General features: G+C 35.9%; 1 protein-coding gene across 1 annotated transcript in view; it reads left to right on the forward strand.

Annotated features, from left to right (window-relative positions):
* MIPOL1 (mirror-image polydactyly 1) overlaps positions 1–25,966 on the forward strand; it is a 102,610-nt gene that overhangs the window by 23,092 nt on the left and 53,552 nt on the right. Inside the window, exon 7 of the mRNA XM_015817498.2 lies at positions 20,665–20,772. Coding sequence (XP_015672984.2) covers positions 20,665–20,772 — 108 coding nt within the window. The remainder of the gene's footprint in view (positions 1–20,664; positions 20,773–25,966) is intronic.

A 25,966-nucleotide genomic window follows, 5' to 3' on the forward strand; every position in this document is an offset into this window, starting at 1 on the left:
CAGGACATATTGGTTGACAGTTAACTGAGAGTAAAGGCTAGATGTTTCAAACCATCTTTTCCAGAAGCACTCTGTGTGTTCACCATGGTCTCCTCTCCTGCTTTAATTTCCAGGAGACACCTGGTTTTTACATCCTGACCCTGATATGGAACAGAAATAGGACTCTCACACTTCATGCTACTTTTATCCCAATTAAAAGATAAAAATACAACAGGCGAATTAATTCCATTAGTGAAAATCCTTGGTCATATAATGTGAAGAAATGTAAGTAAATGATTCAGCCTTTCCTTCTCACATTTTTGGAAAGAGACCAATCTCACAAGACATGAAAAAAAAGTGTTTTATTTGGAAAAAAACAAGGAGATAGAAGTAAATACATTTTTCCCTTTAAAATAAAAATGCAGATAATTAATGTTGATGAAGATAAATGATAGGGCTGTTTAAATTACAGTGATACACTTGCCAACCTAAGAGAATATTTACCAAAAAAATGCAGTGATCCTGATCGACCATATATACCTTTAGTCCAGGGGTGCCAAACTTGCAACGTCACGTGACGTGTCGTGACGTATCGTGACTTTTTTGCCATTGCCAGCAATGGGGTGGGCGCAGTTTCGCTATGATGCATCCGGCCCACGGGCCGGCAGTTTGACAACCCTGCTTTAGTTTATTACAAAAGGTACATTTGGGAGATAACATCAATTTAATATTGCAGACTGCAAGAATATTATAAATAAACATGCCCAGCCTCAAAATTTGGTAAAAGACTGAGGTGCTGCTGCCAGTTCAATTTTCCAAAGAAATAAGAACATTGACTTGACTTAGCACCACACAGGAAAATAAAGGGGAAAAAACCTAATGCAAATGCCTGGTACCTAATTAGACTGGTACCTCATTCTACTGAAAATAACAATTTTCTAAATCAATGTTCTTCTGCTTCATTTACTGGGACTTTCTCCAAATTGATGAGGATTCTACTTTAATTGTAGTCTCATGAGGAGCTGGAACACCCACTTTTCCAAAGTTTCAGTCAACAGCATTTCTCCCAAATGCTGCTTCCTGGATTTAAACCAGTTGGACTTCTCTTTTTCCAGATAAGGGAAGATCTGGAGTAAGGTGTGCATAAGCAGAGCATGCATCTCTCCCTCAAGGAAAATGGAAAACAGGCTTCCATATTGTGTGTCTGAGTTTGCAGCTTGCGTGATAGTGACCTTTAGCCAATAACTAGCTCTCAACTATCTTTGGGTTGTCCAAGATTGGTACATTATATCCTAGAACAAGTTGCATTAACAGTATTTTTTATGTATAGTATGCAGAATAATAAACAATACAAAATCCATAAAAATGAAATTCTCCAGAAAATAGAGAACTGGAGGGGCTTTGGAGATTCAATTAGGAAGTTACAAATTATATCATTTATTTGTGAGTAAATATCTGACTAAAATCTGGAGCGATCTGTGAACATAAGAGTCCAGAGACTTATTACCATTACTGTACCCACATTAGATCTTCAGGTTTTTTTCCTATCATGAAATGTTTCTGTGTAGGAGACTTAAATCTGAGGTGCAGTTTGTTGCAATGTTCCAAATTTTCTTAATTGTCCAATTGCCCAACTTGCATTCACTTAGTCTTTATCAACATTTGTATAACAGATAAAAGGTTATATTTCAGAAGGAGTTGAGATCATTTCTGAGTGAGGGTAGGTGTTAAGAAGTAGCATTAAGCTTTAACAGAGATATTCTAATTCTGGTACCCAGATCCTTAATTGGAAATTCCAAACAAACCTTCATAAGTAGTCTGAATTAGGAATTTAAGCCACACAAGCTCACCGCCCAGAACGTCTCTCATCTTTCAAATATGCAAATGGACCAGGACAATGTCCCTTTTGAAGTGTACAATATTCTTTCCTATCAAAAGTGATGCTTTTGTGGAACTTTGTCACAAGTCCAGACTTCCTTTGCTCCTTCCTTTATAGCCCACAAATTTATCCTGGAAGGCCTTCCAAATTTCTAGAGTACATTTGCCGAGGCATTGTTGAATACACATCATAGTTACAGTCCGGAAAATGCCAGGCTTAGAAACGACATGAATATTGTTTCTTTGTCATTGTCTTTATTTAATTAGCTTTTGTTGTATTGTTACTGTACTTATTCGCTTTGATTTGGTTTATTATAGTTTATTTGATCTTAAGTTTCTGTTTTTATAATTGCTCTAAACTCCTATGAGTCATGGGTTTTGGCAGTATATACGTTTAATAAATAAATACCTTCAGCAGATATAGGCTGGAATTGTCCCATTTAAAAAAGCGGTTTGAAAATCTAGATGTGATTTTAAAAAAGAAAAGAAAGTGCCTTGAATTGTATGAGTTGTGGAAGAGATTTGAGTTCAAAGCTGATCTCCAGCAAATAAGAGTTTGCCCTCTGTAACTAGTTTGTTTGTTTCAGATTTAAAGCATCAGTAAAATCTCACGGGGTTTTTTTTTTCCAGGGGAGTGGAGGAGGGGGGAGCCCAGACTAGCTCAGAGATGCTTTCCGCACTTTCTCTGATACTTCATGAATTATACCAGCAAGTAAAGTAAATTAATGTGAAAAAAGAAAATGCACAGTAAAATCAAAGCCGTATTTGTTAGGATTTAATGTTGAAAGTATTAATAATAAAGGTGTTGATACAGCAGTGACTGACAAATATAACTTCAAATGAAATCACAGATTTGGGAGAGGCCATATCGGGCCATCACGTCTAGCCTCCTGCTCAGTCCAGGAATCTATGATGGAGGGTGGTTCATCTTCTGCTAAATAAATCTGGTGACAGGGAGTCTGACAACTTCCTGGGAAATTGCTCCCATTCAGTTGGAACCTGCCTTCCAGACATTATTCTGCACTCTGGAATGATTCAGAGTATACCTCGACAAAAGGGTATTTGAAGGGTGCCATCACACCATGCCTAGTTTCTCAAGGCAAAATAGGTGTACTACCTTCATTTCTTTTCATATAAGGTCACTTTCTAGCCTGTTTTCACTCTCATTTCCAGCTTTACTGCAGTCCCAATCTATCTAAAATTGTAAACAATTTCAAGTTTTGGCCTTGCTCTTCATCCTGCTCTTCACAATTCCCAGGTAAAATCACTTGTTGGAGAGTCAGTCCAAAACAGTTGAGGAGCTCTGACTTTTCTTCATTTCCTATTAGTGCTTCACCATTTCTTTGAGCAATTAATATATTTATTCTTTTAGTTTCTCACTTTAGTTTTCCTAACATCTGTGCAATTCTGAATTACTGGTGTGTACTCTTCCTTGGTGACTTCTCCTTTCTCCATGTATCTTTTTTCTTTCTGTTTTTCCATATCCTTAACCATCTGGAAAACAGTTCTCCAGTAAACAATAGTAGAAAATAGTGGCTAGTTTCACATGTCACGTTAAACCAGAGATTGTTTTAGGCATGGTCATTTTAATCTCTTTTACTTCCATGACTATGGAATAACTCAGAGTTAATTGGTTCACTATTTAAATCAAAATGAAACTTATAGTTTTGTGGTTTGTTTTAATATGGTGCATTATCTTAACTAATGATTGTAATATTAACCATTGTTCACTAGGTAATTTTTGAATTTGACTTTGGGGAACTTTTTATGATCTTCAGTTACTGGTATGTGTATAATATTCTGAACTTTAGTTAAAGTAGAATAGCATCAATTGCTAACATTTCCAAGTAGGACTGAAAAAGAAATCTGAAAACCCCAAGACCCCATGGCAGTCTAGAACTAAATAGAACAAGTATTTGAGTCACTGCAAGGTATACTCTCACATTGTTCTATGTGAGAAAATATATGAGAGTTATGTGCATGCATTAGAAGCATCCTTAGTCAAGTTCCCATCAGGGAACACTAAAAAAAAGGCCTTTCACAGCATTAACATCTAGGGTACCTTTAAAATCTTAGGGACTAAATGTAAGATTTTACAAATGGGATTTACAACAAATGGCATGCAAAGCCTTACATGACTTGAGAACAAATTACATGCCATTTCACCTACTCCCACCCTACCCACCTTGTGGTGTTAGCTTGTCAAAGGGCACCTTTTACAGATCCTATCATAAATACAATACATTGTGCTTTTTCTTTGTTGCTGCTCAGCAAGAAGGAAAGCTTGTCTTTCTAGAACAGATAGCAGATAAGTTGTTATCTCATAAATTGGATTAGTGCTTAGAGACAAAATTACTATGAGGAAGGAATAAAGTTAATTAACACCTATCAGGGAGCCTATGGGAAGGTTAGTGTCACACCAAGAGAATTGGATCAACTTGGGCAGAAACAAAATAAGATTAGTATATTAAGTGGAATGTTTGGTCTCTATCTTCAAGCAAGACCATATTCTGGGGAATATGATATTAACTGGAATATACAAAATATGCCTGTGATAGATTTTTCAATGTTATTATTATAACTGGGACAATAAATATAAATAATAAATTGTGTTTTGTAAAGGTTATCTTCCAACAACTTCAGAAATATCTTCTTCCACTTTCTATAGCAATAGCAATTGTGCTTAGATGTGTATATCAAAGTCCATAGTGCTTTACAGCCCTCTCTAAGCAGTTTACAGTGTTAGCATATTGCCCCCAACAATCTGGGTCCTCATTTTACCAACCTTAGAAGGATGGAAGGCTGAGTCGACCTTGAGCCAGTCAGGATCTATATCCTGGCTATGGGCAGAGTTAGCCTGTAATACTGCATTTTAACTACTGCACCTCATGATTCCTTCTATACTGCTTACATTATTCTGATTTTGTGTATATGTGTCTGTATGTGTGCATATACATATGCATATATGTCTTGAGTGGGTTTTTTTATGCACCCTGTCGGCCCAAATATGGGAGGAAGAAATCTCCTCCCCTGTCTCTTTCCTCCCTGGTACAGCTGACAAAGTGAGAAAGAGCCTGTGGCCTAGGGGTCAACACAGCTTCCTAGAGTGCAAGCAGTCCAGGTTCGAATCTCAGAAGGGTATGGCTGGCTGATGAGAGCTAATTAGCTCAAAATAGCTATCCCATTGAATTTTCCATTTATATTCACAATGTTATCAAAGTTCTGCCTTGGGCTCCTAGTTATTTGTTTTATAAAATCGCCAGTTATATCTGTTCAAACAATGTTGTTGTGTGGAAATTGCAAAACCCACATTTCTCTAGTGTTTGAGGGTACAATTAAACTATACCTTTAATTACAAACATTAATTACTTTTTAAAGTGGATGATTCATCTTCTCTCTAATTCCTAAGAACTATTCTACCTTTTTAAAAAAGACTCTAGGAAATATCCCCAAATTTGCATGAAACGCTTGTTGGATTAATTGCTGTTTGACTCTTCTATAGTAGTGCTAAGCACTAAGTTCATCAAAGCAAACTCCCTAACCACATTTTGGAAAGAATTCAAATATTTAATTTTGGAACCTTGGAAAGAAACAGGAAATAATTTTGTATTACTTGTAGTTTGTAGCAACCATTTTTTCTAGAAAGAACTCTATGATTACAAATAGTGTACCAGTAATATTAAATAGCTCAAAATAAATATATACTATTTGCTTAAAGAGTAAAATAGATGGATCCTTTTATTCTTTGTTTCCTTCTTTGAGTGATTCCAAAGGAGCAAGTCAGAAGTCCCTGGTCTGGGGAACCTGACTATCGAACTATGAACGTTGTTGTCCATGCTTTCATTTGAAGGGGGAATTGGCTCAGTCTGTGGTTCAGGTTTGATAGAACTATTTGCGTATGCAGAAATTCCACCCTATTTATATGAATCAATGTTTTTTTCTTTGACAGGATGGAGACTCGACTCCTTAACTAAGTCCTACTTTACAGAAAATTGGTAGGGCTACCATAGAACAATATTATATTTGAAGGACTGTTTAGGTAATTTAAAAATAAAGAGTCAGTAGAAGGAAAACAGGGCTTTGAAGGCCCATTAGCAGTTCATCCCCAAATAATAGTCATATACTGTAGATCAATTTGGCAGCTTTCCACACCATGGAGAAATATATTGCTTTTCTATTTACATTACAGAACTGATTTCTAACTATGTGTGTATACAGATAAATAAGTGTTCTATCACTTGTCTAGTCTTTGGTTGAAGTGGAAGAGGCCAGACTAAGATTATATGAACCTATCTGTTCCGTTGAACAAAAGAACAATGAAGATTACATGCTGTGTTGCTTTTAAAACTGAAGGATACAGTATGCTATATGTTTTGTATGCTTTGCTTTAGACTTGGGAAAGGAAATTGAGACATAAATCCACTAAATTGATTCAAAATTCAATCAGTGTAGGAAAAATATTTTGTTCTGAATACTGAAAATAAAACGATTCCTTTCCTTTAACTCCTTTTCAGTTATTTGAACTTGAGGAAGTAAAAAAAAATAATCTTTACCCTTCATTTTCTCATTATGAATTGCATTTATACATTTCCTCTTCTGATGTAATTCAGTTATAGAGAATGTAGAAAACAGCAAAACTGAAGTAATAAAACAAAGCAGTCATTGAAGTGCTTGATCAGTGAGCCTCAGCAATAAGGAAATGTATAAGGAGGCCTGAGAGGTGCAAATCTGAGAATGAGGAAAGACAAAAAAGGGTGTGGGGACTCTCCCACACTACAGATTTTTCATATAGTTTCACTTATGAGTCAATGGAAAGAGCCTTTGCACATATAGAAAGTCAGTTTGGCTTGGCGAATTGTATCTATTAAGTAGAATAGAATAGAATAGAATAGAATAGAATAACAGAATTGGAAGAGACCTTGGAGGTCTTCTATCTAGTCCAATCCCCTCCTTAGGCAGGAAACCCTATAACATTTCAGACAAATGGTTGTCCAATCTCTTCTTTAAAACTTCCAGTGTTAGAGCATTCACAACTTCTGGAGGCAAGTTGTTCCACTGATTGTTCTAACTGTCAGGAAATTTCTTCTTAGTTCTAGGTTGCTTCTCTCCAGGGCTTTTTTTCAGCCGGAACGCGGCGGAACCGCGTTCCGGCACCTTTTTCCGGGCCGGCCGCACCGGAAATAGCCCCTCCCACACCGGAAATAGCCCCTCCCAAATTTTACTTGCATTCCTGTTCTCTAAAGGGGCGGTCCTAGGGTTTGATGAGGGTGTGGCCAGGTTTGAGTTCCGCCACCTTTTCTCCGAGAAAAAAAGCCCTGCTTCTCTCCTTGATTAGTTTCCATCCATTGCTTCTTGTCCTGCCCTCAAGTGCTTTGGAGAATAGCTTGACTCCTTCTTCTTTGTGGCAACCCTTGAGATATTGGAAGACTGCTATCATGTCTCCCCTAGTCCTTCTTTTCATGACATACCCAATTCCAGCAACCGTTCCTTATGTTTTATCCTCCAGTCCCCTGATCATCTTTATTGCTCTTCTCTGCACTCTTTCTAGAGCCTCAACATCTTTTTTACATTGTGGCATTATAATGGCCTTGGTAAGGCCACACAAATCTTCACAGCAGATCCTTAAAGTGGATCAGGATGAGAGACAACAGTCTAACAATATCTAATAAGCTTCTTGGTTATATAATGACTTCAGTTGGTCTGCCCTAATCTGACCAACATTCCTTATTACATTAGTCTCATATTTGTCCAGCGATTTGAGCATTACATGAAAGTAACTGATACAAGTAAAAAGTATCTTACTCTTTGATTTTATTTTGAAGTTGTTAATACCAGGAGTTTGTTCTTCTTTTAAGCTTTAAGATATAAAGCAACAGGAACAAAAGCTTGAATCCATAAGGTTACATCATGCTTACATATTTGTTTTTAATTCCTATGTCCTTTGAGGAAAAAATCACTCTGGCAGATCCCAAACTGCTTTAAAAGGGCTGGGCTGAGACACGTAGAGGAAATAGGAAAGCTGGAGGTCAAAAAGAAGTTCACCTACGAGAATCTCCTGGATTTACAGATGTGGTATTCAAATATTTTGTACCTATTAATATAGTGATAACTTCCACTGAAATCAGAAGTCTTTCTTTCGGTAATACATAACTAGCATCGTAGTCTAGAATGTTAAAAGAGGTCACCTTAAACGTCTGGAGAAATTATATGGTTTGAGAAGGTAAAAATATTTTGGGCATCAAAAAGAAACATGCTATCTCTTAATATAACTCCTCTCAGCCTCAGAGAAATCCTCTGAAACCTTTGGGCAGTTCCAGTAAAACTTCTAGTAGACTCCAAAGTCCCTAGAAGGAGGAAAGTTTTGGCCTACTGTATGTGATTTCTACAGTTTTAAGAGTGGGACGCTGGACGATGTATATATGTTTGCTTTGCACTTATATTATTTCTAATTTTATTTTGGTATTTTTGCATCAAACTTTTGTACCAGAATCAGTGACTTTGCCACAAAAAAATTGGTGGGTCAGTGTGGGCCCATTGTCCAGGAGATTGGTGTGCTTATGAAGTGGAAATGAGTATATTTTGCCTTGCAGACATTTGAAGGAGCCCCTTCACTCTCGTTTTGATATTTACACAGCCAAAAACATGTAGTTGGAAACTGAGGCATGTCAGCATGTCTTGGGGGTTCCAGGTATGGTTATAGGAAGCCTACAAAGTGTAGTTATCCATTCCTCTTATGGATAAATGCAGTGCAAAGTCCATGGTGAAATAAAAAGTAAATGGGGTAGAACAAAACCAGAATGACTTATTTTTTTTTTTTGTAAAAGTTTTATTGTTTTTTTACAATAACAACCTTAGTGCCTGGTGTACAGCATGTTGTCTTGGTTCATAAATTTTTTAGAAAAGTATATACAATTAATAATAGTTAATAAACTATCAATAAGAATTAATTTTTATATTTCTATAATTAATATATCAATTTATAATATATTTTCTTGATCTTCTCTTCACCCAGTAGTATTCTCCTTTTACAACATTAAACAAATATAATTTCTAATATATGATATTTTCCGTATTTAAATGATTAAATAAAAACATTTTTTTCTATAATTATACCAATAATAGTAGCGTCCATGTGTAGCATTTTTTTCTTATCATCTTATGTTATTTACATAAGAGTCATCTTATTGATTCACCATGTCTTATTTTCATAAGTCTTGTTTAAGCTCAATTTCTCCATAATATTCGAACAATTCTTATCAATCATATTTTCCCAGTATTTAATATCTAAATATCCAAGTTTTCCATTTAAATATATCACCCCAGTATTTTCATCTTTCATATATTATAGAAATACTGTACTACTTATCTATCATAACATCTATCCATAACATCTTTTTAGTCAATTTATATTTCACTTCTATTTGTAAAAGTTAGTTAAATCACTATACTGTATATCCTTGTTTCAGAGTTCTTATTAAGCCTAATTTCCCCTCAATATTTCAATCATTCCTTAATCCTAAATCTTTTCAAACTTAATTTGTCTTTAAAATTCCTTCACTTATAACATCCTAATATTTTTACATTTTGTATCTTATCAAAAAATACTATATTCTTATGTCTCTTATCCCACTTATTCTAAAATCCCTTTATGGCCAAAGTTATTTGTTTATTTAGCCATATTCAAACAAATGTTTACTCATATAATATTCCATCTGGTAGGGCGAATCCAGTCTCTTCAGCCCGTCTCTAATTTTCTTCCTTTGCCAAATCGTTTTCCAAATTAATATTTTCAACTTGTCCAGTTTTTGTATTTTTGTAATTATTTTTAGGAGTAGAGGATACATAGTAGATAGGATGTATGCTTTTTGTCTCCCAAACAATGATTCTGCTAGCAGTGTCCATTTTGTTAAGTCTTCTTTCTTCTCAGGTGTATTTTGACGTTCTAATGCATAAGGTATCTTTTCCATATTTATTGTTGTATCCAAGTCTTGTAAGTTTTTTCTTGTTTGTATTAAGTTATAATTCCCTTCATTTGTAACTTCACCAGTTGAATCATTTTTTTCTAGTTCACATTCTGTCGTCTGGATTGTTTGTTCATTCTTTACCATCATTCTTTGGATGTTTTTTGATTGTAGATTTAAGTTAGAAGTATATTCATTTATAGTATCAAATTTATGTTTAATCTCCTCGTGGTTTAAGTCTATTGTAGTTTGTATCTGTCATAACATTGCATAAATTTCGTCTTGGAAAGTATTTGTCTTGTCTTGAAGTATTTCTAAGGGTCTTTGATCTTTCAGGCTAAATCTTTCAGGAGTAAATATTAAGTATGGTTTTCTATCATTTTTTTGCTGAGTATGTCATATCCATGTTGTCTCCCCCATTTGAGTAGTCTGTTATAAATGCCATAGTCTCTGTAATTAGCCTTGTCAAGCTAACCAAAACTCAAAATCCATACAGTCCAATTTTGTATAGTTCTTGTTTTTATGTATAATTTTTGTAATCCACTCTAATTTTCAGTTGTCAAGGTTTCAGTAAAATCAATGTTTTATAACAATTCTTTCAGGAGTCAATTGTCAATTCAATATATTTAGCCAGCTTAAATCCTTCTTGTAACTTCCCTTCTCAATGATTTATAATAGATCAAAGTTTTTAAACAATTCATAAATTTAAACCACAATCAAAGTATTTCTTTTCCTTCAAACACTTTCCAATCTTATAGCTGGCCCAGTATACAATCTCTTCTCTGTTCCTTAGCAATTATCTTCTTAAAGGTTATTAGAGTTCATGGGAACAGATTTTTTTTCTTTGTTTCTGGGCATTGTCTTTAATGTGCTATATTCTCATTGTCAATTAGATGTCAGCAAATATTTATTTTCCAGCTCTTTCAGACAAAAGGTTTTTATTGTTTTTCTTTTTTATGTAATTCAATCAAAATCCTTTAGAATATAATCTTAGCAGTTTGTTTTAGTTTCTAAATTTGATCAGATTGTAGTATTTTGAATTTAATTTCAATAAGGTTCTTTCCTCTTTAAGGTTAATTTGCCACTTCCGTCTATGGGGGAATGGGAATGTAGTCTCCTCCCCTCACTTTCGGAGGTTGTTTGCTTTGGGGATCTTTCCCAGGGACTGGTTGTAAAATAAGGGAGAGAAAATCAAATACTTTCACCAGTTCCAAGCACGCTGTTCACCGTTGTTCTTGGTAGTGCTCTTGGACTTCGGCTGCAGTAGCTTGGGCTAGACGCTGGCATATGGCTAGCCTTTCTCCTGTCGGAGTCGGAAGGCTTTCCCCGGATCAAACGAAGTGATTGTCGTTGCTTCGTGATCAATGGGGTGCCCCTCCTTCACAGTCACCTCTCCGGGGCGACTTCGGACCCATCTAGGGTTCCCCTGGCAGGGCGAAATTAGCCATAGGGAGCGGAGGTCTGCTCTCACACGGCCATGCGCTACGAGCGCCAACCGGAAGTCTCCAGAATGACTTAATTTTTTTTATAGCCCATGTAATGCACTAATATTTTCTAAGCACTGAAAATCTGACAAAGAGCCAGCAACTTCCTGATCAGGGATAAAGAGCAACTATACTTCTTCTCAGTTCTGTAGTCTTACATTTTATTTCTAGTTCGGCATTTCTCTGAATGCACAATTACCTAGAAAGACTATTAAAAAGGTATGCATGTACCTATTCCTCATCCAGTTAGATGATGGCTCTTAACTGACCTTAGATAATCTGGAAAAATTAAGTAGAGCTAGACCTGAACTTTCTTGTATGGGAGTATCAGTAAATTCAAGATTATAATATAGACAGAGAGGTTAAACCTTGGAAGAACCCAGTGGCAAACAACTTCTATGTGGCTGCCAAGAAAATTACATAAATACCAGGAATAAAATTTGATTCAAAAGAGACTTGGCTTTTACCTATTACAGTACAGTACTCGTCTGGTGCTAGTCTTTGCTTTTGAGAAAATCCCTTACTGGCATCAGTGCAAAAGCTTTAGGGACAAATTCTCACCTGGCTACCTTCTGCCAGCAGCTAATAGAAGTTCCGGTTTAACTTGCACATCAAATACAAAACTGCATTTATCACATGTATTTTAGTTTTCTGGCGTATTCCTCAGAATTCATAGCATTTACAGATTTGTGCTTTTTTTTTATTTTTATTTTATAACATCTGAGGTATAACAGTGTTTACTTAAAACACCAAAGCGAAAGTGAAATGCATAGAAAAGCTTTATAAAGTTGCCTTGTGGCCAAATAAACAGAGAAAGAATTGCTGGAATGCTGTTTACAGAGCGAGGAGCCTGTAAGGCAGTGATGAGAGAGAGAATAAGGCTCAATGGCCAGCTTCTCCCCATGTTTTTTTCTAGCCACACCCACACTTGAATCTTCAGTGAATGTCTCCATCCCCTGCAGTCTCAATTCCTACTTTGGGGTTCTGCCACCCCAGGAAGGATTCGAAGTGGAAAGACATGTCTTGACACGTCAGTAGCTCCAAATACAGTTCTTCATATCACCATTTAAAATACATTTACTCTATCCAGACTGCCAAAATCTACTAGTCTGTTAGTTGTCCAGATCTGGCAGCTCAGGCTTGGCACATCTCAAAGGTTTTTGTTTGTTTTGTTTTTTAATGGAAGCTTATGTAATTCCAACCCAGCGCCCAGGGATTCATCATCTCTAGGCAAGCAGACCTAGTTATAAAAGTGTCACCTATCAAGCCAAGAATTCTTGTCCACTTTTCCTTGCTTGTGGAAAAAATCCTTAGCTGGCAGATTTGCTTCCCACTGCTAATGAGGAACCTGCAGGAGGAAGATTCATCACCCTATGAGCACGTACAACTATATGAAAAAATATATAGTAAATGATTTGGTGGCTGTGAGACAGTAAGCCATGGTATATATTTCCTAAAGTAACATGGAGATGTTTTGCAAAGGACAAGAACTGTTCTTGTCCTCTTATGCTTAACGGCCAACTTAATATTTAGGCAATAGCTTTGTTTGCATATGGATTGCAAGAAAATCCATTGAAGCTTATTTGAAAACCAGCTCATTAGAATGACAGATTGTTTACAGAACTTTATTTTCCTGTCCATCAATTTATCTTGGTGGTGTTCAGCCAAGCAACAATTGCAGTTATATGGAAAAACTGCTTATGTTCACATCAGCTTCCTCTGCATTAATCAAGGATTCTTCTATTTCATTGCTAAGGAATCATAGAACAAGCAACAGATTTAGCCAAATGTTTGCACTGAAATTATTGTCAAGAAAGGAACAGGATACCTTTTCTGGGCTCAGTTGAACTCCATCTCTCTCATACACATTCATACCCACAGAAAGCTCTTTTCTCTAATGCTGGATATTGCAGTTCTTATTTCAGGGAAAGACACTTTGCATGTGCTTTTATGACTTTCTGTTCATTACTTCTGCCTTCCATAGTTAAAGCCCAATATTAAAAAAAAATCCAGCTCATCATAATTGCTGGTGAATATATTGCCATTTAATCTGTGAGACCTGTCTTTGTCTAATGTCTGTTGTCAAGGTAAGTTGCCAAAGGTTTGGGGAAGAGACAGGTCTAATCAGATCAATTTTAGTTGGGATAAGTGAGACTCAGAAAATGTGGCCCAGTGAGTTTGTCGCATACATTTAGATCTGACTGTGTTAATTCACACACATTACCCTACATACCCTATCATTGAAAAGGTTCATAATTTTAAGGGTTCTGGGCTGCAGGGTGAATTGGACAGCATCTGGATAAGTTGGGGGAGTCCTCACTTACCATTCACAGTTAGGATTGGCATCTCCGTTGCTAAGCAATTCTGTCATAAAGTGAAATGTGACCACATCCGACTTACAACAGCAGTTTTGGCTGTGGTCATTAGCAAATTATCAACTGTCATTAATCATGATGTCACATGCCCACAACTTTCAACTTCCTGCCAGCTGGGTTGTTGGAAGCAAGCTGTATAGATTGTAAATGACAATCACGTGACTGAAGTACACTGTGACCATTATAATGTATGCCAGTTGCCAAGTGCCTGAATCACAATCACATGACTGCAAGTATACTGCAATGGCCACAACTTTGAAGACTGAGTCATAACTCTCCTTATTCAGTGCCATTGCAACTTTGAACACTCGTTGAACAAGTGGTTGGTAAGGGAGAACTACTTGTACATTATTTTTATCTATCTGTTCAATTTGTATAGCTGTCCTCTTCAAAGTTATAATGCAAAGTGCAAACAAATATTAAATATGCAAAAGCCGCCAGGGACCAAATTTCAGCAAGTAATGCTTCAGTGGCAGGGGAGGGGGTAGGAAATAGCCTCATTTCTGGGTAGAAGATGTTTCAAAGGGGGGGGGGCACTGAGGAGACCTGTCATTTGTCCCATCTCCTATGGACCTAGTAGAGTGGTAGGACCCTCAGTGGGCTCCTCTAACACTTTATACTGGCTGGGCAGATTCTATCTTAGCAGGCATTGCCTGATATTACCTGGTACAACACCATGAAGAGCTTTAAAAGATATGATTATCAATTTGAATTGGGCCCAGGAACCTTCCTGCCACATTTTGAACTAGCTGTAGCAATGTAGCATACTAATTGTCTCCAAAGATAGCCCCACATACAGCCTGAACACTTCCCTAACTAGAGTGATGATCAGGATGTGAGTGACCATCACCAGGACATCTAGTCAGGGTAAGATAAGGGCATAATTGGTATAGCAGCCAAAGATAAGTAAAGACTCCCCTGGCCATAGCTTCCCATAAGAGATTTCAAACAGAGTCTTCTTTCATCAAAACTGCTCAAATGACATATGCAAACATTACCTCTCTTTGTTATTTGTTCCTGATAATCAGCAGAGAAGCTCAGAACTCACATCTTGTTAAGCAAAATGTGGATTTGGATCTGCTCTGAATCGGCTGAATCTGAGGAGAATTGAGAATTTTCTGAGTATTTAAGACAAGTGTGATCCATCCATAACATAGGTGATAATTGCTTTCCTCTGCTTCTTATTGGGTGAGAAGAGAGATGCCACAATCAAATTAAAAGGTCTGCTCATCTTCATGCAAATAAAATTATCTGGAAATTTTGCTCCTAAATGAGAATGGCATTTGAAATTCCTAACTCTCTTGAATGTGCTTTCATATGACTTTTCACAACAATTTTATATTTATTAGAAAGGAACCAAATATATTATTTTTTTGTCTTCTTGACAACTTCAATTTCTGACTATGAAAAGGAAGATGTCATTAGTTCTGGCTTCTGATTGGAAAAATATTAGAAATGCATTACTTTTTTTTCACTAAATCAAAATGTTTCTCTTCCTAATCAAATATAAATTTCTAAAAAAGCAGATGTTCTTGGGGCCTGACCTTTACCAAAGCTCTTTTTCATTTCTTCTTTTTTTCATGGAAATCCAGGAGATTCAATACATCTGAGCACTGAAAAAATAATCAGTTAAACATTCTTGTTGACTGCTTGCCAGAACTATAAAGTTGTTATATTTTTTTTTAAAAAACTTTAATTCAGAATTATGACCTAATTAAATAAATCTATCTAGACCCATCATTTAGCAGAGGGAAAAATCCATTTCTTCTACATGGAAAAGAATAAAGTAAATTTAGATAAATATAAGTGCTTCCAAACATCTGCTATTCAAAGTACATAACTCACATTGACACCAAAGGTTGGTTTGTGTTTTGACTGGAAGCATTTGATATTATTTTTGTCTGCAAAGGAAAGAGTTGTGTAGCATCCAAGTGGTGAGATATTTGCCTTTTAGGCAATCACGGTGGATTTGGGACAAGGAGAAGACTGTTGTTTTTTTTAAAAAAAAAATCACAGTGAAAACTACTTGCTTTCCTTTAGGAATCTTTGAGGTATGAATTATCTTCATGTGCAGATCTTCCAAAAGAAAATAAAGAGAAGCAGAAGAGAATAATAATAAAAAATAGTTTAAATCTGTTAGACTCTCTTTTGTTGGGCACAGAATTGTAGTCTGTCATGTCTGTCGATGCTCAGTTTGGATGGAAAGACGTTTTAAAAATAAATCAATACCATTTAAGAACACCCATGGTCTGCTTGAGATCTAGTATTCAATGCATTCAATACATTTCCACAGTATTACTCCAGCATCATTGTTAATAAGCATCATTAATTTCTTTTGCTAATGGCATGATTTAAGTATGTGTCTTCTACATCCCTCTGGGTTCAGTGGGATTTACTGCCATGTTGAAAGAAGGGTAGTTCATGCAATCCTATTAGAGTAACTGTTAGAAGCAGATCATACAGCCATTTCCCATGGAAGGCTGCATATGCAGAAGGGCTGCCACTGGCAAAATGGTGTGAGCAGCATAGAAATTCTATGCACAAAACACAGGAGCCAGAAGATGAAGAAAGAGGGAAGTGAGGGAGAACTGGATTGGCCCATGTGCAAATAGAACGATAAGTATAACAATCTTAACTATTTAAAATTGTGGGCGGTTTTCTAGTTTGATCAATATCAATGTTAAGGTGCTTAAGTTGCATATATTTTGGACTTTAATCTTTAATTTTCCCAATGTCCAATTTAAATTTATTTTCTTGTAATTTAAACTAATTGTTTCTGGCCCTGCTTTCTGGAGCAACTCCAAGGAGTTCTATCTTCTACATGAACTGTCCTGTTTCCCTTTAGTCTTCTCTTCTGATGTTAAATCCAACACATCTAATTATTCCTTCTCTGTTTTTCCTCTCAGATTTCTTATTATCTTGATCGTCTCCTTTATACCATATTTTAGATGCAGCAGAATAATGACTTACCTCGATTATGACATTATTTGTATCTGGTAATGCAACCTAGGATTGCATTTGTTTTACAATCTACTAAGATGCTTGTCCTTTAGAAATGTGTTGAAGGCATGGAAATTCCAATAAGAAATAAAACATTTCCTTTTTGAATGTACCGCTACCTAATATGATCTCCACATTCTTTACTTCTAGTCTAGTTTGTATTTTGTCATCTTTCCCACTAGTATCTCACTGTTGTTTTATAATTTTAAGCAAAGCAGTCAGAACAAGGTTATGTTCACATAGGAATGTAACAACAAACTTTGCTAGTGGGCACACAGTTATTAATTTTACCTTTACTGTCTCACCCCTGACTAGTGTAGCTACTAAACCATGGTATGTGGTCTGAATACATGACGTGTGATTGATTCTGGTTATAACTACCCCCAGAAAATAACCAACTACATACATGCAGTACTCATTCTAAGTATTGTTCATCCAGGATAAGATATTTACTATAAACAGACCACAGTTAAAAGAAGAAGCTACAAATTCTGTTTGCATTAACCAAGCATCACAATGGGGAGGCTAGACCTGTCTAAATAATCTATATTCTGTTTCTTGGGCAACCAATCATAATTTTTTAGTGGATTACTTCCCACAAAATGCTTAGAGTGACATGTATAGCAGCTATTTGTAGAGTTATGTAAAACCTTTGAAAGAGAATATTCATTAGGAAGAAAGTGAAATGAAGTTGCACACATGTAGATAAAACTGGGTGCAGTTGCTCAGGGTTGAATAGTGAAGTCTTTGGTGCTCTCTAAGCTTGGTTGTTTGCTTGCAGATGTTTAATTACCTAGCTAGTAACATCATTTTTGCTAGTGAGTGGCGGGGGGGGGGGAGTTACTCCCTATTTATATTCAGCACAATAGCCTGCCTTGTCAGTATTGTTGGAGTATGGTTCTCTCCTTGGTAGTTCCTTGATTAGAGTATTGTTTACTTCCTGATTTTTTGTCTGGTGTTAATCTCTGCTTATCTGGGTGTTAGTTGCTGGAGAGGATGTGTTCTGATCTTTTTGTTTCCTTCTTAGTTTTTTATTCTCTGTTTTGAATGGCGTAAATGTGGTTTATCTCTATGTATCTATTGATGTTGATTTGTCTGAATGCCAAACTTCCGGAAAATCTTTAGCATTTTTTGGTATTAGCCTGGTCACAGTCTCCCAGCTGAAACTATGGTTGAGTCTGCCCATGTGTTGTGAAATTAAGAAGTTTCATCATGTCTTCTAACTGCTACTTGATGTTCATGGATATTTTCTGCTAGTGTTCTGCCTATCTGTCCTAGACTGTGACTGTTTACACCACCAGCAGATCTGAAGAGCAGAGGAACAGAAAATCATCAGGGCCTCCCAGATGACAACTTCCACTCCACCCTGTACCCTAACTTTGCAGCTGATGCTGCTAAATTTGTAGTTGGTTGCATTCCTTCCTGCCGGCCTATGTCTTGGTTATACATGTCAAGTCAGCACCTTCATTCACAATCAAATCATGCAACCTGATTATGCAGTTTGAATTAGAAACAAACAGGCAACCAATGCAGTTTCCACAATATTGGTATTCTACAACAATTCTGGGCTGCTGAATTTTGTACTACTGTATTTATAGTTTCTTGGTGATCTTCCAGATAATCCCATGTAGACTATATCTTCTACTTCATAAACCGTAACCACTGGTGCATCAGCCAAAAAGGTGCACTTGGCCACATGCTGTTCTAGCAGGAGTTGAGAGACCTCAGACTATGCACCAGCTCTTTCTGAATGACCCCATCATTCTTTTCTTTCAGTAGGACCCCCAGAAATTAAATTTCAATTAGATGGCTGAATGTATCTTAGACTAGAGGTCCCCAACCTTTTGGGCACCAGGGACCGGTTACGTGGAGAGAGGTTTTTCTGAGGACCGGAGGGGGCGTGGTTTTGTGTGCTGTCTCCATCCTGCGGATGGGGCTTTGCTTGTTTGTGTGGTCCGGTTGCTTGCACGGATCGGGGGTTGGGGACCTGTCTTAGACTTCGATTGTTTAATTCCTTGGTGCATGCTCTTTATAGTTGCAATCTTAAATGGCATGAGACAGTTTGTATAATGCATAAAATCTGTTTTGTTTCATTTTATTTCAATATGCTATACATAATAGTATGTCTTCTCAATTTTTACATTTTACAATAGCTATATTTTCAATGCATATGTTGATATTGTAAAGTGTGTTTCCCTTCTATCATAGATAACAAGATCTCATTAAGCTACATGTTATTTTTCTAATATTTTGCATTGTGGTAAGCATTCTGCTTCTATTTTATCCTTCCATGATTGCAAAACTATCCAGCAAGAGAATGACCTATAATCATTTGAAATCTGATTTAGTGCAATATTCCTTAGAATGAATGAGTGTACACTATGTGCACAATTATTAGGCAACTGGGTATTTTGACCATATCATCGTTTTCATGCATGTTTTCCACCTCCGAGTTGTATAAACTTGAACGCTTACTGGATATAAACATAGCAGGTGATGTGTATTTGTGTAACGAGGAAGGATGTGGCCTAAGGAGATCAAAACCCTATATCAAGGTGTGCATAATTATTTAGGCATAATTATTTCCTCAGGGAAAATAGGCCAAAAAAGAGATTTAATTGACTCTGAAAAGTCAAAAATCATAAAAAGTCTTTCAGAGAGACTGCAGCACTCTTGAAATTGCTAAGATATTGGGGTGTGATCACAGAACCATCAAATGTTTTGTTGCAAATAGTCAACAGGGTTGCAAGAAACATATTGAGAAAAAAAGATGCACATTAACTGCCAAAGATTTGAGAAGAATCAAACATGAAGCTACCAGGAAACCATTATCTTCCAGTGCTGTCATATTCCAGAACTGCAACTTACCTGAAATGCCCAGAAGTACAAGGTGTTCAGTGGTCAGAGACATGGCCAAGGTAAGGAAGGCTGAAACCCGACCACCACTGAACAAGACACTTAAGTTGAAATGGCAAGACTGAGCCAAGAAATATCTGAAGACAGATTTTTTTTCAAAGGTTTTATGGACTGATGAGATGAGAGTGACTTGACAGACCAGATGGATGGGCCCATGGCTGGATCAGTAACAGGCACAGAGCTGCACTTTGATTCAGATGCCAGCAAAAATTAAAGATGAGCTAGTTGGACCTTTTGGGGTTGAAGATGGACTCAAAATCAACTCCCAAACCTACTGCCAGTTTTTAGAAGACACTTTCTTCAAGCAATGGTACAGGAAAAAGTCAGCATCTTTCAAGAACACCATGATTTTTATGCTCCATCTCATGCATCGAAGTACTCCACTTCATGGCTAGCCAGTAAAGGCCTTAAAGATGAAAGAATAATGACATAACTCCCTTCCTCCCCTGACCAAACCCTATTGAGAACTTGTGGGCCCTTCTTGAATGGGAGATTTACAGTGAAGGAAAACAGCACACCTCTCTGAACAGTGTCTGGGAGGCTGTGGTTGCTGCTGCACAAAACGTTGATCGTCAACAGATCAAGAAACTGATAGACTCCAAGAATGGAAGGCTTATGACTGTTATTGAAAAGAAGGATGGCTAAATTGGTCACTGATTTTTTTTTTAAATGTCAGAAATGTTTATTTGTACATTTTGAGTTGTTTGTTTATTATTCTCACTTTAACAGTTGCAAATAAACGGGTGAGATGGGCAAATTTTCATTTTTCATTTAGTTGGATACTAATTCTGCACACTAATAGTTCACAATAATTGTGCACACATAGATATTCTCCCTAAGAAAGCCAAAACCTCATTTTCACTTTTTAAATATTCAGGTTTGAGGTTTATTAACATTTTGGATTGACCGAGAACACTGTAATTGTTCAATAAGAAAATTAATCCTTCAAAATACAACTTGCCTAATAATTGTGCCCACAGTGTATATCTGCATGTGTATGTACACACACACACACACATATACATATACATGCCGTTTCCTTTACTTAATGGGATTCTTTCCTCGTTGCAGTGCAAACGGCTGGAGCAGGAGCTTCATCATATGAAAGAGCAGAACCAGACTTCTGCAAACAACCCTAGACATCTGACTGCTAAAAACAATCAAGAACGTGCTCTGAAGGTAAATCTCCATTCCTTCTAGCAGGCAAATTAAGGTTGTAAGCCCTGGGTGCCAGCTTTCTCTGCTGCATAGATCAGTTGTGTACATTTCAACAGAAGTGAGCTGTGCTGTTTGCCAACAACCTCTTCTTTAAACACAAATACAGCACCCTTCTGTTATGGTATTATTTTGTGCTCTCTCTCTCTCTCTCTGTTTCTCTGTCTCTCTGCATGAGAGAGCAAGTGTACGCGAACATAAGAAGATAAAACAATATTCTTTTCAAATTTTGACCAGCTATCTTGTGTTAACGAACATTAAATTGATACGAACTCTTTATAGCAAGCAGAATTGCAGATCTATAATATTTGGAGAGAAACTCCTCTTGTTTGTCCAGTAGTGACTGTATTTTTAAAAAGTATCTGCCCCAAATATTACATGATGTATTAGTAAAATTATTTACCTATCGTATTAGTAACGACATTGTTGATACTGATGTTTGCAAATAGGTAGTTGATGATTTCCTCTTCCCAGTTCCAGGTTTAAAAAAAAAATCTTATTGAAAAAAATAAAAGGGAGGGGTTGGGTAAAAAGGAGATGGAGCAAGAGGTGTATCTTACTTCCTCATTAATGACCTCAAGGAAGATGGTAAAAGCCTTCATTTTTTGGGTGGAGTTTCTAAACAGCTTTTACTTTGGAATCTTAAAATATTCTTATAATCAGTTTTTATTTTACATTGTAGATGAAGTAGTGCTTGGTTTTTTTTTCTTGTTTGTAGTTCTTGGGAATCCTTAGGAGGAAAAGTCTCTTTTCAGAGACTTTTCGATCCCAATATTTTACATTTTGTTTTTAAAAGACCAAAAGAGGGAATTCCTAATTCATCTTAACAAGGGTAAAGAAAACAAAACAAAAAAGGAATCATTGTCAATTGGCCTATAATTTTTACCTCAATTCCTATTTATTTCTACTGTTTAACTTTGTTTTCAGTAGACTAGCATACTTGCTTTAAGTTCTAGAGGTAAATATAGTGTTACCTTTGTTTTATTTTTGAAATATGAAATAGGTGTCTCTTTTAATAAATGGATTGTACCAACTCATAAAGCTGAGCTTATTCTTCTGACTTACTCTTAAGATTTGAGCCCAGGCAACTTTCATGAGGCAACAGAGATAAAGCTGCTTTCTGTTTGGTTGTCATGGGAATGTTCAAAAACCTCTTAGATGAGAGGGAAATTTAGGCAGCTGTCAAATAAAATGTAGTTCATCACCAACTGTTTCATTTGTTTGTAGCTTTAATTCTTTCATTATCAAAATCATGACTCACTTTTTAACGTTATAAAACTGTAATTGTTACTTTGATCTAGTCTTTTTCAGTGTTGCTACATTTAAGTATTTTAAACTTAGAGTGGCATGGGTATCATTACAACTCATCCAATTCATTTTTTTCCATTTAAAATTTTAATTCTATATATTAATACGTTTGAATTTATAGTCATTTAACAATGTGGGCAAATGTTTTTTATACAGTTTAAAAGATACAATTTTTGAACCTACAATTTGAAAAATATTTTGTTTTATTAGTGGTAAAACATTATGTAATAAATGTGGCAAATTTCAGTCTGGTTAAACTAAAATAATTAATATCACACTGTTGATCTCTGTAGTATTTCTTCCATGTACAAGATTTATAGTTCTTTGAAAGACATCATGTTTATTTTTCCAGCAATGGTAGGTATATGTAAGTCTAATAGATATGTTTATTACACTACAGACTGGTTAGGATTTAAACATTCTCAGTGCAATTTAACTTTTAACACAATATAAATAAGTTGAATATTATTTACAATAGGATCAAACAGATTTTGCGTACATTTATTGCTCAAACTATTGTTGCTTCTGAAAACCATGCTTTTCTGGCACACATTTTACACAAGTAACACAAATAGACTATTAAGCCAAGGGGCCTATTTTACTTTTTTTCACTTTCAAGAGGAGAAAACTCATGCAGCCATCCACAGTAGGATTATGACTCAGCTGATACTTGTATGGTGCTTTCTTTTTATGAATAATACTATATCCTTATTTTAATTATTAATACTGTTTGTCTAAATGTCTGTTTCACTTAAAATTGAAAGTAGAGTAGATATTGTTTAGCTGTGGTTAAGGAAAGGGTTTTATCAAGAAAAATGTATTTCTGAAGCCAAAACAGATTATATAAAAGAGTTGCGTTAATCTTAGCAAATCATTAGGCCTGAAGGGAGGAAATACAATACACAGCATTAACTTCTTTATTCATAAAGACAAGAACATTACATATCGTAGAAAGGTTCTAGTATAATTCCTACTTAGCTTTGGTTGTATGTTTCAAAAAAAATGTATCTAATTTAAATTTATAGACAATCAGAGCAACAGAACTCAATAGAAATATATATATATATCGGTGTTCCATTTTTTATCATTTCTTCCAAAGTAATATGAAAACACTGATCCTTTTTGAAGAGCTGATGATGACCAAAAGATAATGTCAGTTAAATGAAGTAATACAAGCTGAGGCTGTAGCTACCAAAGATTTCTTTTGAATAAGCTTGAATAATCTAGTTGTTTTATAAGATCAGTACATTATCTATCATCAGTACATTATCTATCATATTTGGTCAGATTCCTTCCTGATTCTTATTTAACCATCTCTAATTACATAGCCACCCATCTCACAAAGCAACCATATGTTATAACTACAACACATGACTCCTAACTAGCTTAGTAATTGACAATATTAGCTGAGCATTATTTGATCTGCAATCCCATACATCTGGAGAGCAGCAGATATATCAATGCTGATTGGGAATTCTGGGATTTGTAGTTCTTATGCAACCAAGGATTTATTGAAATTACAGGGACTGGGGTAACAGAATAACAGAGAGGATTCAAAGAGATTGCTAAATATGCAAGGGGAGAGAAAGGAGAGGAAAGCTCCTCATTTCAGGCAGATGCTGGTGGAGTACAAATGATTTAGGATAACCCTAGAGAAATTTTCTTGGGTTTAGTGGAAAATGCAGTGAAAATGCTGTCCTTCATGTGCTGCAGAACTAAAAAAAAATCCTGTTGGGTAGTAGTTAGGAAATATTGAGAAATAACTGAAATAAAATAGCAATTAATTTAAATTTCTTTATTTACCTTGAGCGCATAATGATACATGGTTGTTTGTCCTGTAGAAAAATGCTGTAAGTGGTTTCTGAAACTCTTTACCCCAAAGGTAAGCCATAGGAAGCTCTAAATAACAAAGGTCTTTTTCTGACCGATCTCTGACCTTCTTATCTGAAATACCATTCCAAGTTAATAGAATCTACTTTCAGTCTCCAGTAGACACAGAGGAGACATAGGTGGGGCAAGTTGTATATAAATATTTCTAAGGTATAGCTTTTAAAAAATGGCACCTGAGCCCCTCTACCTGATAAAATTCAGCTCTTGTGTGTTATATGCCTTGAAATTTGTAAATGTCATGAATGAGGAATGAGGGTGGGTCAGTAAAAGGGGAGGCCTTAATGTATTTCCAAGACTTCAAACTCTCCTTGACACAGCAGATATCACATATTTGCATTTATCAAATCTCCTTTCCTTGCACATCACAAAACCAAATTCTAATTCACACAATCCTAACTAATCCGCCAAATTGAAGCAAAGTTCGATAGTTAGCAAAGTTAGCTAGGCAAATCCTATCCTGTGGCTCTCCATGAATAGGTTTCATTTATACACTGACATAATTAAATACTTTAAGATTTTAATCAGAATTTGCAACTGTATTCCACTGGAAGTTGAAAAACTATTAGAATACAAGTGGAGCAAGAGTGAACTGTATAAAATAAATAACCTGCTACCAAAAAAATCAAAAGCTTTATGGATTTTAACAGAAATGGCAAAATATTCATAATCCTCATACATGTTTATGTTTAGATATAATTTGACTTTTAAAACCCTAAACAGCTGGTATTGTTGCTTGACCTCACCATGTAGTGTCTTCTCTGTTATGGCAGACTAATTTAAATGACTTTTCTGCTTGTTGACTTATAGCCCTTTTTATGAATAAGGGGAAACTATTTTTTTCTATATGTGACATATAGCCAATGTTTTCACTTTGAAATTAATTACCATATTTTTGCTACTAAACTCATGAATTTGTGGTTTATTAAACTATGAAAAAACAATCACAATATTGTTTTAGATTTTAAGAAATTCCCACTAAACAATGGGCTGAAATTACACTAAATCTAAGCAGTAATGTGGTTTGTTTGCTTTTGAATTATCATAAGGCATGAAACTATCCATTCTAGCTTAATACTAAGTAAGATTCAGGTCACAGTTAAACAAACCACAATTCTCCAAATTCAGACATTATAGATAATATAGTTAGTTTTAAAGCTTTTGGCTCTTCCTCTAGCATACTAGAGAAAAAGTATGAAATGAAGACACATAAGTATCAGACATTACTAATCATGGATATCAGCACAAATACACCCACCCTGCCTAGTATGAGAGAGAGAGGGAGAGAGAGAGGGAGAGAGAGAGAGAGAGAGAGAGAGAGAGAGAGAGGAGGGGGTATTTGTGAGAGAGAGGTATTTGTGTGTATACACACACACATTCAGTGCAGGAAGGAAGCCTTTGCACACACAGTTGTATTTTGGTTGGGTTTTACACAAGTCAAGACCTTGTCCCACTAGGTCTTGGCTTGCACTGAAGCCAAAGTGCACACAATTTCAAAACATGAAGGCTTTCACCCTGCATATATCTGTGCTGAATGTGTGGATATCTGCAGCATGTTGATATATTTCAAATGATAGGTACAGGAGAGAAAGGCATCTGTAAAATCTGGAGATTTTGTCAGAAAGATGAAACATATTGTTGTGATATTACAATGCAAGTCACTTCCCCTATTGGAGAAGGCACGCAATGTCAAGATGCACATACAAAAGAGGTGAGGTTTGCTTCGTGATATCACATTCCCAGTTTGTGTTTTGCCTTCCCCCCTGACCACCCATGGATACAGAAGTAACGAGAGGATGAGTAATGAAAGAAGACAAGTCCTATGTTGTCTGTAGATGTAGCAACCTGAGGTATGGTTCAAATATACACTACAACTATTTTCTGAGATGATAACATTATTATTATTATTATTATTATTATTATTATTATTATTATTATTATTATTATTATTATTATTATTATT

The sequence above is a fragment of the Protobothrops mucrosquamatus genome, unplaced genomic scaffold (assembly GCF_001527695.2).
Source record: "Protobothrops mucrosquamatus isolate PMUCROS unplaced genomic scaffold, P.Mucros_1.0 scaffold597, whole genome shotgun sequence".
NCBI lineage: Eukaryota > Metazoa > Chordata > Lepidosauria > Squamata > Viperidae > Protobothrops > Protobothrops mucrosquamatus.